Here is a 13,032-nt window from a genome sequence, read left to right on the forward strand (position 1 = left end):
CCGACGTCTTCAAGGATTTCAGAGCAAACCATAAAAAACTCCATTAACTTCTGACAAAGAATGCAAATTAATCACAACATGGGGTGAAATGAAATTAAAGGCTCTTTTCTAATCAATGACAAGGCAGGATGAAATATTTGGTGCCGGGATGCTCCCGATTTTTTTTTTTTAATTTTATTTTTTATTCTTTTTTCTCCTCCCCCGTGTGGAAAAGGGGGATTCACCCGGGGTGGCTCTTTAGCCCTCCCCATCCCTACAGCGATCTGCTTACAAGTCGCCCCAGCTCCACAAAACACACTAATCATCCGAATCTCAGGTGCATCCAATTTGTTATTCACACTCTCCCGGTGCCAGGGAAAAAAAAAAAAAAAAAAAAGAAAGAAAAAAAGAAAAAGGGAAAAAAAAAAAAAAGCCTGGCGTAGACAGATGCACCGGGAACCTTAAATGACAGTTTTGGCCTCCGGAAGTGCGATCGCTACAGCAAAATCTAGTACAGCCTCCAGGTGAAATGTCTGGAGCTCCATATGGAGCAGGGAAAATTAACAACAAGATGAAAATCGCTGTAGCAGCGGGGAGTCGGAATTTAACAAAAAAAAAAAAAAAAAAGGAAAAAAAAAGGAAAGGAGGAAAAAAAATAAAAAAAGAGGGGGAAAAATTTAAAGATGAGGCAAGAGAAGTAATAAATTAATGGGGTGTGAAAACATTCAAAGCTTTACAATACCAGGGGCAGTATTTGCTCAGATTTGGGGGGGAGCAGCAGGATGGGAAGGGGGAGCAGGGAATGGGAGGGGGTGGAATGAGGGATAGGAATATTTTTGGTGCTTTTTCCTTTAAAAAAAAAAAAACAACCAAAAAAGAAAAATCAGGTCGTTTTCATCTAATTTATTAAGAGAAGGCTGGGATTGTATTTTTCTGAATGTGAAAGTCTCTTCAGTACAGTGGTGGTGGTCCTGCAGCTGATGAAATCAGGCAGCTGAGTGCTGCCTGCTCCTCTGGAATATTTCCCTGATGGATGCACCATCCCTTTAACACCCTGCTTTGTATAAAGTTTCACTACAAGCCGAGAATATTTAGTGGGCAATTCTTTTCATTTCTCCTAAATTGCATTATCATTAAACAAGTCATCGCCCCGTCGTGGTTTTTATTCCGAGACGTGGAATTTCTATCCCTGGGATTCTCTGTGAGGTTTGGTCGGATCTTTGGGGTTCCAACCTCAAATTTAATTAAATACTCAAGGTGCCACGGCTTTCTGGGGTATCTGGTTTTCCTTCCAGTTGTTTGTGCAAAATCAAAGTAATGTAAATTAAGGTGAAGCTTTTAAAGAAAAATGTAAAACTTATTTTCCTTGTGTGCCATCCCTAAAAAGCTGGATGGGTTTTGGACCAGCACCCTTGGAAAAGGGGTTTCCTTTCTTTTTTTTTAATGTTTATACAGAAAATAACTTGATTCAAGAGTATTTGTGAGCACATGCACCATTCTTATTAATTAATGGAGTGGTGCAAATCTATCCAGGGTGAATTTGCCCTTAAAACCTTCGTTTTGTACCCAAGGAAAATCCTACAAGCATCGTTCCCTCCCGCTTCCAAAGGGACTTTGACATTTTACAAAAGCACATTCCGTGACCACGACAGGAAAACCAACACCCAAACAATGAAACGCACCAAAAATTCAGATATTGACTCCATTTTAAGGCTTAAGAGTTCCCTGTGCAAAGTTTTTAGAGCAGAAAAGTCAGTTCTGAGCATCACTCTTTATTTCCCTGCTCAGATTGTTCCCTTTCGCTGTTAGATGCTGATTATGAAGATTATATTCTGTATATCAAGACAAAAAAATATAATTAGAGTTAATAATTATACATTAACTCTAAACACACCTGTAAGGAACTTTTACTGACACAGCAGTTGCTCAAAGTGCTTTCAAGATAAGACTTAATTGTAAAGATTAAATAATGATTAATAAATCAGCAAAATAAACACTTATAAAATAAATACTTATCAAAGATGTGGGAAGTCCTGCCATGAAAATATTCTACTAAAGGCCAGAAAATGAAATAATCATCCTTTAGTTTTACTGGCAGATTGCAGGATGTCCTGAATTTCCACACTGCAGTGATTTCCCCCTATAAATCTTCTTCATTTAAACTGAATTTACACACACCATTTGTCTGTGTCTTAAAAATAAAGAAAAAAGAAAAAAATACATTTTTTGCAGCTGCAGCTGGAGACAAACATCCATTTGTAGGAAATTTCAGGTGTTCTCACCCACGTGGCCACACTCCATTTTCACAGGGAAGCAACTTGGAGGTTTTTAGGGACAAATTCAGAACCACACACGTGACTAACTTCATTCCCTGAATAACCCCACTGAAGTGAGGAGGAATTGCTCAAGGAATGAGCAGAATCAGGCCCTAACTAGGAAAATAAAGAGATTAAAACCCCCCTATTAATTATCCCCCTAACCAAAGAAGGTTTCTAAGGGTTCTCCTGCCCAGCACATGCCTAAAATACATAAATTCACATAAATTCCCTTCTGAAAAGCAGTTGCTTGAAAAGCTTAATAGCCACATTTTAAAAGTTTCACCTCCTCGACTGTTTTGCATTAAAAAATATATACAATTTCATGGACTACTGCCTTGCCAAATATTCTTTCACAAACCCGATCTGCTTTTTAATTAGAACAGCAAAAAGCATCTTTAAACTTGGCAATCGTGGTTTGCTCCCAGTTCAGGGAGACATTTTTGCCTGGAACCACATGGAAGGTCCATGTTCCAGCCTCCTTCCCCGTGCTCTGACACGTCCGTCAGGTTTATTTTGAATTGTCCCCTCATCACTGTGGATTTTAGGTTATAAAACACCTAAACATGACCATCGAGACCCTCAGAGTTCCCCACGCATGGAGGGCTCTTCAATGTAAGTTTCTTTTCCAATCCTCTCCTCCAAAAACACGTTTAAAATCCAGATAAAATATTCCAAGTCTATTATCTTAACAGTGTCAGTGAGCATTTTGCAGAGGAAACAAAAAAAAAAAAAGTGAAAAATCAGAATATTTCCACCCAGGCAAAACCTTCCCAAGTCTGTAAAAGTGTCAGGAGAATTTGCTTAAAACAGCTTCTAAAAATGGGAGAGGGAATGAGTCCCAGCCTATTATTCAATAACCATGTTTGTGAGGCATCTGCATAATCTAACCATGCATAAATTAGTATGTGTATTACAACAGTTATTTGCATAATAATAGCAAGTTAATAGATGCTTAAAGAGCACAGACCAACACCACCTTTAAATCAGACATGCCTCCAGGCACTGCGAGCTGTAGAGACCAAGATGCAGAGAGCAGTCTTCATAAAACATATGAAAACATAAAAAACCACATTCAAATAATTCATTTTTTGTCCCTGGACACTTCACTTTTTTCCCCCCTCTCCCCAGAAAGAATAATTGGAGGAACTGCTGAACAGTTTGTTCCTGTGAATTCTAACATCTATCTCGAGATGAGAATTTCAAGTAATTGCCAAAGCCAGCTCTAGACTTGTTTTGTTCAGAGCTTCGTGGGGTTTTTAAGTGTAAAAAGTGAAATATTCCGTGGTGATGCAGAGCTCAGCATCCACCCAACCATGGGCCACCATGGCCACCAGAGATGGCAAGAGCTGTACCAGCAGCTTCAGGTGGAAACTTGGAAAACACCAGTATTTACATAAAATACTAATATTAGGTCCTCTTCAAAGGAAGAATCTGGAGCTCCCTTAAGTATTCCATTCACATTCTATTTTTGAGGGGATTTTAGACCATCGTACCATTATTCAACATTGGAATTAAAAATTAAATTATAAGGAAAGGAGCAGATACACCTTCCTTCTTCAAAAAAAAAAAATGTTGTAAAGACTGGATTATTTTTTAATCTCCCAACAAAATGAACAAGATTAACATCATCATAATTTTCATTGCCTCCAGGGAAAGAAAACAGAGTTTGGAGAAGAGAAAAAGAGGGGGGCAAAAAAAAAAAATCAATAGAGACTTCTAAATGACTCCTTGCAGCTCCCACTTTTCAATTTAACAGGACAGATTTATTTGTATGTGGCTCAAATGTTCACAATTGCTCTCTGCACCTTCATACATAGGAATGAATGTCACAGTGGCAAACAGCAGTAATGAACAATCTTACCTGAGGATATGGAAACCTCCCAAGAGCAAGCTGGGAAAGGAAATAATATTTGTCTGGTTATAGAGATTTGCATGGAGGGCACATTTCCTTCAAGTGAGAGAAGTACTCAACTCTCAGGACGGTAGGAATTGGGGAAATGGCAAAAAAGGGATTCTGCAAACACAAAGAGCTGTATTTAGCATGGGCCCCTCACAACCGTCACCCCTCGTTTTTCTGGGGATTTCCCTCAGTGCCACCCTTTGATGCCCAAATTCAGGCACATTTCCTTCAGGAGAGAAAAGTTCTCAACTCTCACAATGGTAGAAGCTGAGGAAATGGCAAAAAAGAGATTCTGCACACACAAAGAGCTGTATTTAGAATGGGCCCCTCACAACCATCACCCCTCATTTTCTCCAGGATTTCTGGGTTTCTCCAGCTCTTTCGTCTCCCTCAGTGCCATTATTTGGTTCCCAAATTTGGGCAGATTCCCTTCAGGAGAGAAAAGTTCTCAACTCTCACAATGGTAGAAATTGAAATGGCAGAAAAGGGATTCTGCAGACACAAAGAGCTGTATTTAGAATGGGCCCCTCACAACCATCACCCCTCATTTTCCCCAGATTTCTGGGTTTCTCCAGCCCTCGTGTCTCCCTCAGTTCCACCGTTGGATGCCCAGGTTCCCCAGGAGTGGAAATGAAACCAGTTCAGCCTCAGCAGGGAGGCCAAGGCGCTGCCCTTTGCTGATAATTATCTGTGATGAGCAGGCAGCTCTCAACTCCCAAAGTCCTCCCTTAACTGGCTCAGGGTAAAATCTGGGTTACAGAGCTGAGCTTGGTGTCCCCATTGGTGACAAACCTGAGTGGGATGTGGGGAGAGCCCACAGCACCCACAGAGAAACCTCACCCTTCCTCCAGATCCACTTTTCCAGGGTATGGACTGCATTTGCTGCCCCTGCTGTTCTTTAAGTTAATTCAGGCATTACTGAGTAGTCCCAAAATCAACACTTTTATGGATGTTGTCTAAAAATATTCTACTGGCCGTAACTAATAAACATTCCGAGAGAAATTCTTTGTACTAGGCAGGTTCTCCCACTCGGTGGGAAAGCCTGGAAACAATTCCAGCAAAACGCAGATGCTTGGAGTTATTCTGTCTACAATTCAGTGAAGAACCAAGGTTTTCAGGGTTAGAACCATGGAATCCTTTGGAAAAGCCCTCTCAGATCGAATCCAACCTTCCCCAGCACTTCCAAGGCCACCACTGACCAGGTCCCCAGGTGCCACGTGCACAGAGCTGTTAAAACCCTGCAGGAATGACTCCAGCAGCTGTGCCAGTGCTTGATAACCCTTTCCATGAAGGAATTCTCCCTGATAGCCACACTTCACTTCCTCTGGCACACCCTGAGCTGACCCAGGGCATTTGGAGCAGCTCTATTCTGGCTTTCTGGGTGTGCCACAGAGGAGCCAAGAGCTTCCCTACACCCCACATAACCTTTGAGAATCCTCCTGTTACCAGCTCCAGAGGAAGGCCAGAGGTTGTGGGTGCAGTGAAACCATGGATTTCCCAGGAGGATAAACTCATTCTGTTCCCACCATCCTGAGCAAGAGCAGCAGTGCTGAAGGTCTGAGCCACCGTGTCCCCCACACCAAGGGACAAACCCCACAGCAGGGCTGGGCAAAGGCACTCCCAGCCCTGCCCTGGCACTGCCCCCTGAGCCCCTGGAGCTGGGGATACCTGACCTGGCCAGATTGTGATGCCCCAGGTTTAGGTTTTACATTTTCTCATTCTCTGCTGCTTTAGTGGGTGGCTCTGGGCTCCACATCAGGGGATGGTGAGCTCTCTGCACAGAGCAGGGAGACAAAACAATTCCTGCTCCAGCTGGGGACCAAGGACAAATGAGCCAAATCTCAGCCCAGGAGCACAAACACCGTGGGCTGGAGAGAGAAGAACAAGCAGGATGGGACTGCATGGGCTGGAGCTGGAATGGGACAATGAACTGCAGTGTGCCCATGGAGCAGAGCTGATCACAGTGAGAGCCCCCGGGAGCGCTCGTGCATTTTGGGACCATCTGGGTTCATCTTGGGGCAGCCCTGGCTGGGCTCTGGTGCTGCCCAAGGTGGATCCATGGAGGAGATCCTTTGAATAAACCCCTGCTTTGTTCTGGAACTCTGCCCAGCCTCTGCTCCAGCTCAGCCTGCACAAGGCATCACAGGCAGCTCCCCAGAGGTGAAATTTCAGCCTTTTGGCAGCACAAAACTCTCCTGAGGACAAGGCCAAGGCACAGACAGAGGTGCAGTGAGGTGGGGAAGGAGCACCAGACATCCCTGAGCCTCAGCAGTTTGGGAACCAGGCAGAGATGGGGCCCTTCCTGCAATTCCAGCTGCTCTCCAGCCCCAGGAGAGTTCAGCCCTTGGCCTGGGAGCCTCAGGAAAACCAGAAAATTCCTGCCAGATCCTTGGGGGAGACATCACAAACCCAGAGCGAGGCCCAGAGCATCTGGGTAAGACAGATGAAACAATTTCTCTGGGGGCTACTGCTAACTGAAACTTTCACAATATTGAGACTTCAAAACTCTTGTCCACAGGAGGCCCCGGAGCTGCTCCAGGGCTGAAGCCCCTCTGGAGCCAGGTTGGGAGAGCTGGGAACATTCACCTGGAGAAGGGAAGGATCCAGGGACAGCTCAGGGCCCCTTGCAGGGCCCGAAGGGGCTCCAGGAGAGCTGGAGAGGGACTGGGGACAAGGGACAGGACACAGGGAATGGCTTCATAGTGGGAAAGTGGAGATTTAGATGGATACTGGGGAGGAATTGCTGCCTGTGAGGGTGGGCAGGCCCTGGCCCAGGTGCCCAGAGCAGCTGTGGCTGCCCCTGCATCCCTGGAATGTCCAAGGCCAGGCTGGATGGGGCTTGGAGCAGCCTGGGACAGGGGGAGGTATCCCTGCCCATATGGCCTTGAAGGTCCCTTTCACCCCAAACCGTTTTTGAATTCTCTGAACATTCCCATCTCAGCATGGCAGGCTCTGAAAAATGCTGCTACAGAGTTCAACAAAGACCCTTCATTTTCTGTTGTGGGGCTACTAAAACCCATCCTTTACCACCTTCTCCTCTTTTGGGAGCACCACCCTCCTGTCCCAAGCAGAAATCTGAGGTCCCAAGGAGCTGTGTGGTTGTGACAGCCTAGAAATAAACCCATCAATGCCCAACAGTTTTCCATGACCAGAGCAGAGTAAGTTCTGATTTTTCACTGAGGAACAGTGAGGAACTCCAGTCAGAACAGGCAGGTAAGGATGGTTCTGTGCACAGAGCATCTTTCTGCAGATGTTATTGAAGTAGAACAATCCCTGCCTCGGTGATGACTCCAAACAAAGCATTTCCATTCCCACTGACCACTCCAGGCTCAGCAGGGTCTCCAAGGCAGCAGAAAAACTGGGGGAAAGAGCCAGACACAAGTATAGGGTGAATAAATGAGCACTGAAGGACCCCAAAATGCATCAGCAACAAGTTCTTTGGGGGTTGGTAAAAGGAAACATTTCTCAGTGAAGCTGAGAGCTGAAACACACAGGCCAGCTCCTGTGCCACTTCTGCATCCCCTGCACCACCACTGCATCCATCTGCTCAGATTTCCTGCCTGCAACATTGTCAAGGTATTATAAATTAAGAAACTTAGCAAAGAGTCTGTAATCTTCCCCGAAATAGCCTGCAGATATGTCACTGTACTAAATGTGTTTCAGATTTAATGAAGCTTTAATGTCCTTTTTAATTTTGCCTGTTTCTGTATCACCAGGGGTCGAGCGAGGCAATCAGCACTCGAGAGGGTGGTTTGGTTTAAAACTAGGGAAAACTCATTTGCTTATGAGTTGCACTGTATTTTCTTAATTAAATTTACTAAGTAAAACGGTTTAAGTTCAGCCAACCAGTGACCTCTGGGTGTAGATTTAGATTTATAAAAAGTGTCACAGTTAAAGTAAGATTAAAAAAAAAAAAAAGCCCAAACAACAAACAGATGAGAGATTCACTTAAAGGATTTTCAAACTACCATTTGTCTCAAGGAAGTCACAGGACCACGAGGAACAAGCCAAGTGCAGGAGGGAAACCCAAAACCTTCCAAATTAACTGTCCAAAACTTCTCTGCATTTAAAGGATGAAACTCCAGAACCTGCAACTCTTTTAAGGTATTTTAACAAAAATGCATTATTTCAGTTTAAATTAGCTGGGTTTGGGAACTGATCAGTGTTTTATGTCTCGGTATTGAGGAAATTCAGGGAGCTGCTTCCCATTTCCCTATGGACCCCTTCCCAATGGTTGGATTTGATGATCTTGAGCTCTCCTCCAACACAAGAACTGTAAAAACCTTCATTTTCAAAAGCCCAGTGACCTGCAATGGCAGAATGGTGTGGAAACAGAAAGAGAGGGGGATCAATCACCAACAATTAGGCCAGGAAAACATTTTCTCACCCCATTTCACCTCAGAGCAGCTCCATGGAGGAGCTTTTTGGGGTGTGGGTGTGTGTTTTTAAAAACAATTGCGTTTTCAAACACAGAGGCAGCTCAGGAGAGCAATTAAAGCAGCTCAGGGAGGTTGTGTCCTGAGAAAGAGCCTCCCCCAAGGCTTGGATGGGTGAGATGCACCAGCAGATTTCAAACCAGGACTTGATAAACTGAGAAATAATCCCAGGTTATGAAATAACAGAGATGCAGTGGGTGTGTATATACTGACTTTTACCAAACTATCAAGAATTTTTTATTAAAAAAAAAATCAAAATTCCGAATTAAGTGTTGATTCAGGAAGAACCCCTGGACTGAGCACCAGAAGTAGGGCTGGAAAGCAACTAAAACCTGTTCTCAAACACTCTTACGGTGAGGATAAACGAACCCAAAATTCAAATCACTTGTTGAAATAATGCAATTTGCCATTTTAGAACCGAGAAGGGAAATCCAGAAATCCCCCCCTTACACATCACTTCCTCCAGCTCACTTCTTCCTTGCCTGCTGCATATTGTGAACAAAGTTACAGCAGCAGCTCTGTCTGGATCCTGTTTGGAAAGTGGCTGAGGGAAGGAAGTTCAAAACATATTTTTAGGACACTCAGGCAATAAAGTTTCCCACTTAGATTATTGTCGATGTTGTGCAAGTTGTTTTTTAATTTACAGTTACACTGGAGAGCATGGGATGCTTTTATTCTTAATTTAGGCACATTCCATGTTTCTCAGCATAACTGCAAATTGAAAATAAGCGCTGGCAATATCGCCAGTGATGGAGCTGAAGGAGGACTTTATAGTCTGAAATGTTCTAAAATTTGTTCTTAATTACCTCGTGCACATTTTACACAATTAAATTTCCATCCGAGGATTTTGCATTTAGATTGTGCACTGCAGTTAAACCCTCATTTTCTGGAAAAGCAGCCGCCACTCCGCCACGCTCCAACTTTCAAAAGCAGACTTAACTACTGGATAACACAAAATTCCCCAGGTGAAATTCCATTCCAAGACCAATTTATACATTCCTAGATAGATGGGCTTCAAATCACCTGAAACTCTGCAGGGTATGGACCCTAATAAATATTAAATACCTCAAAAACTACTCCAAGATTTTTCTTCTCCTCCTAATATCAATTTTGCTGTCCTCTTATTGCAGAGGGTTTAAAAAAAAAAAAAATCCAAAAGGATATAACAGCAATTTAGCAGAGTTAAAGTGCTTCTGAGGTTAAACTGACAACAAAGAGGAACAGAAACACAAAGCATCTTGAAGTAGGGTTTCAATTAAATGCGCAGGATTTAGTAATGCAGGGCCCCGACAAAAAAAAAGAAAAAAAGAAAAAAAAGAAAAAAAAAGAGTTACAAATTAATTTAATCTTCTGCCTATAGTTTGCAGCTGCACTCCAAAGTGTCTGGGGCTTAAGAACAAAGCCTTGCAAGGCCTGGGAGTGAGGAAAGCTTCAATTTTTAATGTATAAGGCCATTAGCTGATAACTTGTGGAATCTGCGACCCCTGCGGAGGGGCAGGAGCGGCAACGGAGACGGATGAAGTGACAGATTTGTTGGTGGTGGCCAGGGCTGGGAGGGGGGAAGGTTATTACCAGCACCAGAAAAATGCCCTAATAACCTTTGGGACATTCCTTGGCTTGAGCAGATGAGTTCCAGCTCAATCACGGAGTAAAAAAAAAATATATTAAAAATCAAAGCTTAATTCGCTTTAATTAAAGATAATTAGTTTCACTTTGATTTCTTTTAAATATGAACTACAGCAAATGCACTGCCAGCTCAAGGCTGCAGACAATCAGGGTTAAATTGCACATTTCTGCCTGGCCACAAATCCTGGATATTACCAGGCTTTTACTGCTGCATCTTCAAAGGTGACGCCGGCAATGGCAGCGCCTTTTCCGAAGGGACAAAGGTGGGCCAGGGCTTTCCAGGGAAACTGTCAGGAGCAAAATCTCCACAAGTGCTCCAGGAGGGTTAATTTGATTCCTTGCTCGAGCAGAGAGGCTTCCTGCTTGGCTGTTTGCTGGGTTTAAATTTGGTACAAAAAGGGAGAAATGGGTTAAACGCGGCTGTGCTGGTGGAAATGCAGCTCAGCTTCTGCTCTCCTCCAGCTCTGCTGGAGCGAGGGGTCATCTGCCAGGACAGGCCATTAATTCATGGGAAAAGGCAGGGAAGCTGCCTCAGGTTTTGACTCTTTAAAAGTAGAAACAACTATAGAGTAAGAATAGGAAACAATACATAAAGTGATAGAATCCTGGAATGGTTTGGTGGGAAGGGACCTTCTGAAGCTCCTCTAATCCATCCTACCACGGCCAGGGACACCTTCCACTACCCCAGGCTGCTCCAAGCCCTGTCCAACCTGGCCTGGGACATTCCAGGGATCCAGGGGCAGCCCCAGCTTCTGCGCCAGGGCCTCACCAGCCTCACTTACACATAAAAATATAAATACATAAAATGCATTCTGATCCATACATTAAATAACCTTACATATAGAACACACATTCCAAACACCCACAGCTGATGTCAGCCCTTAATTGTCCCCTCAGCCCGGGTGGAGAACTGGATTATTTATTTCCCTGCCCACAGCGGCCTAGGAGCAATTGCTGAGCAACAATGATCCATCGAGGTCTCAACCCGTGCAAACTGTACCTAAACTTCCACTTTATTGCAGCTTAGTTCACAATCTTCACCTAATATAGGGTTACATCCCAGTGCAGCAGGCGGATAAATCATCCTGGAATATTACTCTGGCTAAGTTTAGCTGGGAGTGGAGCATATGTGCTTCCGAGTCACTGAAGCACAGGCCCATAAAATACACTAATTACTGGAAGTTCTGGTCACTGAGTGATTGATAGCGCTCTGCGAGGCAACTTCCCCGGCTGCAGCTCGTGTGAGGGGCCTCCCCCAGCACACAGCAATTATTAATTCATGACCCAACCCTCAGGCACTGCTCCCTCCACTCCCAGTCCCGCCAGCGCCAGGCTGGACGTGGCCTGTCCCCACCCCGGTGGGTGATGGAGGTGGGAGAGGCATCAGAGGGAACGGGCTCTGCTTGGAGAAATCGCCCCAAACAGCTCCAGGGAACGAAATAATCAAAATCCAGGGCAGCTTTGCTGCCCAAGAAGGAGTTTGTGAAGTGCATCATTCCGCACGGAATGCCCGAGACTCCATAAATACTCCTCAGTAAGGAGGACTCGGGCTGCTGAGCGGCTTGGGCACGTGACAGCTCCTTGTGCCTGGCTGAGCACAAGGAGGTGTCACCAAGTCCCCAGCATCACAGCTCTACGGTCCCTAAAGCCTGACAGCAACCAGGTGAGGCTCCCTGCAGTAACATCAACAACAAAAAGCCTTGTTTATATCCTTCCTGTCCTTAAGCCTAAAGGGAAGGTGTTACCTTTCCTCCGCTGGTACAACTTGAGGTTGCTTCTCCCAGACCACGACAAAAAATCAGGCTGTACCACCAAGATCTGGGTTTCAGATTCTTCCTTCACCACCTCTAATCACACAATCCTTTATGCTGGAGAAGACCTTGAGGAGCACCACGTCCAGCTATTAGCAGCACCAGACCCTGTCCCTGAGCACCACAACTGCAGCCCTGGCTCAGATGAGGGGTGACCTGATCAGAGAGCACCCCCAGAGCAGTGAAATCCTGCAGAACCTCCCTCAGATCAGCTCACAATCCTCACCTGGAACCACCTTCGCTCCCAAGCTGATGAGATGTAACTGATCCCACTTCTCAGGCTGCTCAGGAGATTTGAAACCTCCTCTCCTCGACCAGTCTTGACTCCAGTTTTATGCAGTCAAACACCCTCGAGACTGAAGAGCTTTTAGACAACCATCTCCAAGCAGAGCTGCTTTCCTTGCAGCATCCTCTTCCAGCACTTTCCTTCCCCTCTCTGTGGGCTGAGTGAGCTCTTCTGCAGCTCCCTCAGTGCCCCCAGCCCGAGTGGGATGAAGGGTCTGAGCTCCAGCACTCTGACAGTGCTCAGGTGTGCCTGAAGTGCCGAGGGAAGGCACATTTGTTGGATAATTCCTGATTTTCCTGTCTGAAATGCCTGATGGCTTCTTAAGAGATTGCTAAGAACCCTTGAAAGCTCTTGCAAATACACAGCTACTGAGAACTCTGGTCACCAAACACTTTAAACCCTCAGTCTGGGAGCTCTAAGAACTAATACTAAAGAACTAATATTACAAAACTAATATATAAGAACTATTACTAAAACTGATGTACAGATTCCTTTTCTCTGGGGGAGACAAACAGGGATGATCTCTGTAAGAAAATCTAATTTTCAAAGGAGACCTGGAACACAGAGGGCAGAGGAAAGCAGAGAACAGGACGTGATACAGAAGGAGGAGCAAAAAGCCAAGCACATGAGCTTCTACTTCCAAAATTTACTTGGTTTTGGGCATTAGCAAATTGCT

At 44.8% G+C, this 13,032-nt stretch overlaps 1 protein-coding gene and 1 long non-coding RNA gene across 13 annotated transcripts in view; one reads left to right on the plus strand and one right to left on the minus strand.

Annotated features, from left to right (window-relative positions):
• LOC137481673 (uncharacterized) overlaps positions 1-13,032 on the plus strand; it is a 358,787-nt gene that overhangs the window by 85,092 nt on the left and 260,663 nt on the right. The window lies entirely within an intron of this gene.
• The window catches only part of MAP2K5 (mitogen-activated protein kinase kinase 5), a 136,046-nt gene that overhangs the window by 44,061 nt on the left and 78,953 nt on the right, over positions 1-13,032 (minus strand). For 6 of the 12 annotated variants that reach the window (XR_011003580.1, XM_068203505.1, XM_068203504.1 and 3 more), the window contains one exon: positions 4,159-4,188. The exons of 4 other annotated variants lie outside the window; for them this stretch is intronic. Coding sequence is in view for 7 of the 8 variants with exons in the window: in XM_068203505.1 (XP_068059606.1) it covers positions 4,159-4,188 (30 nt within the window). In the remaining variant the exon portion in view is untranslated. Of the gene's footprint in view, positions 1-2,098; positions 2,412-3,234; positions 3,307-4,158; positions 4,189-13,032 lie in introns of those variants that run through there. 2 more of the 12 variants (XM_068203507.1, XM_068203514.1) reach the window with 2 other exon arrangements.

The sequence above is a fragment of the Anomalospiza imberbis genome, chromosome 13, assembly GCF_031753505.1.
Source record: "Anomalospiza imberbis isolate Cuckoo-Finch-1a 21T00152 chromosome 13, ASM3175350v1, whole genome shotgun sequence".
Classification (NCBI taxonomy): domain Eukaryota; kingdom Metazoa; phylum Chordata; class Aves; order Passeriformes; family Viduidae; genus Anomalospiza; species Anomalospiza imberbis.